The sequence below is a fragment of the Callorhinus ursinus genome, unplaced genomic scaffold (genome assembly GCF_003265705.2).
Source record: "Callorhinus ursinus isolate GAN/ISIS: 27379988/994484 unplaced genomic scaffold, GSC_fseal_2.0 scaffold4284, whole genome shotgun sequence".
Taxonomy (NCBI): Eukaryota; Metazoa; Chordata; class Mammalia; order Carnivora; family Otariidae; genus Callorhinus; species Callorhinus ursinus.
Window position 1 is genome coordinate 1 of NW_027401338.1, and position 4,300 is coordinate 4,300.

The 4,300-nt window shown below is 43.3% G+C and overlaps 1 protein-coding gene across 1 annotated transcript; it reads right to left on the minus strand.

Annotated features, from left to right (window-relative positions):
- Window positions 1-231: 231 nt before the first annotated feature.
- On the minus strand, window positions 232-4,278 carry LOC112819107 (myosin heavy chain, skeletal muscle; the record flags this gene model as incomplete). Its single annotated transcript, XM_025866141.2, has 7 exons — window positions 232-384; window positions 2,224-2,319; window positions 2,442-2,546; window positions 2,816-2,986; window positions 3,077-3,202; window positions 3,673-3,876; window positions 3,964-4,278. Coding segments are annotated over 7 exons (1,170 nt in total), but the record flags the coding sequence as incomplete, so codon positions are not given.
- Window positions 4,279-4,300: the final 22 nt, after the last annotated feature.

Genomic DNA, 4,300 nt, shown 5'->3' on the forward strand with positions numbered 1-4,300 from the left:
CCCTCCCTCCCTCCCTCTCTTCCTCCCTCCCTCCCTCCCTCCCTCTCCTTTCTTTCTTTCTTTTCCTGATGCAGAGAAAGATTAATTGACACAGTTGGGCGGTGGGAAAGAGACTCACAAGTTATTTGCGGATAAATTTTTTATCTGCAAAAAACCAAAGTAAGAAAACAGAGTGACAAAGAGGTTCACATTTTGTGCATTTCTTTGGTCACTTTTTAGCATTTGGTTGAATTACTCTTCACTTATGATTTTTGTGTGGACCTCCCGGCTCTTCACCCGCAGCTTGTTGACCTGGGACTCAGCAATGTCAGCCCGTTCCTCAGCCTCCTCCAGCTCGTGCTGAAGCTTGCGGAATTTGGAGAGGTTGATGTTGGATTGTTCCTCCTGAGAATGGAGATGCATTTAGGAGGGAAAAGAAGTCAGAATTTCTAGTTTCTTAGGTCAGTTGGTCTCAAATTTCTTTTTACTTAAAAATGCTTCACTCTAGTAAACCTTAAAAAAAAAAAAAACTAGAGAAACGCTCTTGAATTTTTTTTTTGTATTAATTCCTCTCATGCTTCTTGAACTCATGGATAACAAGGAGGGACAGGTGACATTTTTGCTACCAACATTCCTAAAAGTTCTTCTTTTTAACATATAAACATCTTAGAGCTACTACTAAATATGTCAGCTTTCCAACTTCTTTTTTTCCCCAGAGTTTGGCAAATGAACCAAACCTTCTTAAAAAAAAAAAACACACACAACAAAAACCTTCTAAGAAAACCTATATTATATCAAGCTAATAACCTTGAATATAAATTATTGCCCCTTGAGTATTTGAGTATAAATTATCGCCAGTCAATACAATTTAGAAATGAAACAAAATTTGTTTCCAAGAATAGTCTTCAGTAGTCTCTGATGGTGTTCGAACAGATAAGCAGTGAATCTGGGAAGGCCAGTTTGGGTTTAGTCTTTAGTAATTGTCCTTTTTTAAAAGGCTCGTTGACAACTATTCAAAATATGGCATTCAAATTTAGAAATTAATACAACTTAGAATCGCTAAATAATAGAGCGTGAATAAAACCTCAGATCTTCCTGTTACAGTTGAGGGAAGTAGGGGCTAGAGACACGTTAAGTCTCTCTCTCTCTCTCTCTCTCTCTCTCTCTGTCCCCCTTACCCCCGGCTTCCCATCCCAGACCTTAGAGGTCAGCAGAATAATGAAAACCACTAATGAACAGAGGAACTAATCTGTGATGAGTCGGTATATATATATCCATACTTAACATACTTAGAAAATTGGTATTTATTATTTCAAATAAATCATAGGCTGGGGAAATGAGATAAGGTAGAGTGCCAAGAATCTATTGGTCTGAACATGACCAAGACTGTCTGAGCTCCAGACTTAACTGGAGCTAACTGTTAACTGTTTGTCACCTTCATTTATGTATATGATGGTGTTTCAAACAGTGTTTCCAGAACAGAAATGCTGTTTCTTTATTGCCCTGTGAATCTGTTCCTCCCTTAGTTCCCCATTGTAGTCCTTGTTGCACCATCCAACTGGTTGCTCAAACCATGAACTTGATGAAGTACCTTTGATTTCATTTCTGTCACCTCCCCAGGGCAATCTATTAGCACATCCTATAGTTGCTCCCTCCAGAACGTATCTTCAATCTCTCTACTCTTCTCTATCTGCTCCACTACTGTCCGCAGGCAAGCCATGGGCCCGTTCAAAAAGTCTCCTAGAATGTTGCCCTGTATCTACCTGTGTTATTGGACAATCTGTTCTCTACAAAGTAACCAGAATATTCTTTTTAAAAAGTATAAACCAGGGCATGACTGAGCAGTTTAGAACCTCCTGTGGCTTTCTAGTGTCCCATTGTACTTAGAATGTGGTCCAGACTTTTTACCAAGGACTAGAAGACCATGTGATCTGCCTCCTCTCTTGCTCCTCAGCCCCCTCTCTACTGCTCTCTCTGTGATGCTTTCTTCTCCTTGAACCAGACTCTTGTCCACTCAAAAGCACTGTGTTCCTCTTCCCCTTCCCTGGAACAGTTTTCCCTGGCTCATCAAGTGGCTGGTTTCTTCTAATTCTTCAGAATGTTGTTGACCCTTTTCCTTTGATCTTTCCTCATTGTACCCTCCTTCCCTTTCCTTTCATCCCTGTAACTAAGCTGGCTTGGCCCTGCCTAAGTCTGGGGCTGGTGGGGGGATTGCATGGTCGCTCCAAGGGCTTCAGAACTCACCGCTTCCTCAGCTTGTCTCTTGTAAGCTTTCACCTTCGCTTGCAGTTTATCGACCAGATCTTGGAGTCTGAGCACATTCTTGCGGTCTTCCTCAGTCTGAAATAATATTTTGAAGAGTGAGTCTCTTGAAAGTACAAATACCATCAACATTTTGTTGTTCATTAGCTTTTTGAGCCCTTGCAGAGTAGGGTGGAAACCTAGACAGGCCTTTTCCTTACCTGGTAAGTGAGTTCCTTCACTCTCCTCTCATGTTTGCGTAGACTCTTGACAGTTTCAACGTTGTGCTTCTGTTCACTTTCAACTTCTCCTTCAAGTTCACGGACCTGCAAGAAGGTAGGTATTTTAAAAGATATTTACTGTGATCCATTCACTCAGTGGATTTCTGCTTCTTCAAATGACCTGCAGTGCTTCTTTTACTCTGCTTTATATGTAGTTTTGATGCCCTAGTCTAGTCGTGTCCTTTTAGCTCTTGGGCAGCAAGGAACATTTCTCATTTGTCTCTGTATGCCTGCAGTCATCCAACAGTACAAGGTACTCAAAACTGTGCACTGGATTGGAATGAGGTGGGAAATATGCTGATCAGAGGACCCACCCTGGCCTCCAGCTTCTGGATCTGCTTCTTCCCGCCCTTCAGGGCCAGCTGCTCAGCCTCGTCCAGACGGTGCTGCAGGTCCTTCACTGTCTGCTCCAGGTTCTTCTTCATGCGCTCCAGGTGGGCGCTGGTGTCCTGCTCCTTCTTCAGCTCCTCGGCCATCATGGCCGCCTGATGAGCAGTAAAACAAAACCAGTTGAGAGAGCTGAGCTAGCGCATCCGGATTCAAGTTTGACCAGGACCGTGTTGCCCTCTGCTCACATCAGTGATGGCCTTCTTGGCCTTCTCCTCTGCGTTGCGGGCTTCCTGGACAATTTCCTCCATCTCTCCCTGGATCTGGGAAATGTCTGTTTCCAACTTCTTCTTGGTGTTGATCAGGCTGGTGTTCTGGTTGAAATATCAAATTTAGAAATATTTAATACATGAGAGCAAAATTAAGATGCCAGATTTTTTTATTATGTTAATCACCATACATTACATCATTAGTTTTTATTTATTTTTTTATTGTTATGTTAATCACCATACATTACATCATTAGTTTTTGATGTAGTGTTCCATGATTCATTATTTGCGTATAACACCCAGTGCTCCATGCAAGATGCCAGATTTTTAATGAACTCACAAACTAGTTAATTAAGTAATTAGTATCCCTCCTTGTTCCATAAATTATCTGAGATGATAATATGTTTTTAATGTGACTGGATGTCACAGTATAGATATTGTTAACCCACAAATATTGAATGTTTTAAATTTCATCCTCCATAAAACACTATGAATGCATTTTTAGGTAATGCCAAGATATGAGCAGGAATTTCATTTTCATTCCTTTGTATTTTTCACTATTGTGTTATACTCACCTGGGTGTGCAGGAGCTGGACCCTCTCACTGGCGTCCAGGAGCTCCTGTTCTGCGATTTTCCTGCTCCTCTCCGTCTGCTCCAGAGTGGCCCGCAGCTCCTCGATCTCAGCCTGCAGCAGGTTGGCTCTGCGCTCCACCATGGCCAGCTGCTCCTTCAGGTCCTCCTGGCCGCGGAGAGCGTCATCCAGGTGGATCTGGGTGTCCTGTGGAATGAACGGTCATTGAGACACCTTGTTCTCAGGGCTGCAGTCACCCCAGCTACTTTGGGGCCGCCTTTTGAACCCACTTACTTTGAGGATGCCTTGGGTGTTCCTGTAGTTCCTCAGGGCCTCTGCGGCCATGCGGTTGGCGTGGTTCAGCTGGATTTCCATCTCATTGAGGTCTCCCTCCATCTTCTTCTTGAGCCTGATGGCATCATTCCTGCTCCGGATCTCAGCATCCAGCATGGTCTGCATCGACTCCACGACCCTGATGTGGTTTCTCTTCAGCTGGTCAAGTTCCTCATCCTTCTCAGCAATTTTCCTGTCGACCTCAGACTTGACCTGGTTCAACTCCAGCTGGATGCGCAGGATCTTTCCCTCTTCATGTTCAAGAGATGCCTTTAATGACAGCAAGGGGTGACATTAG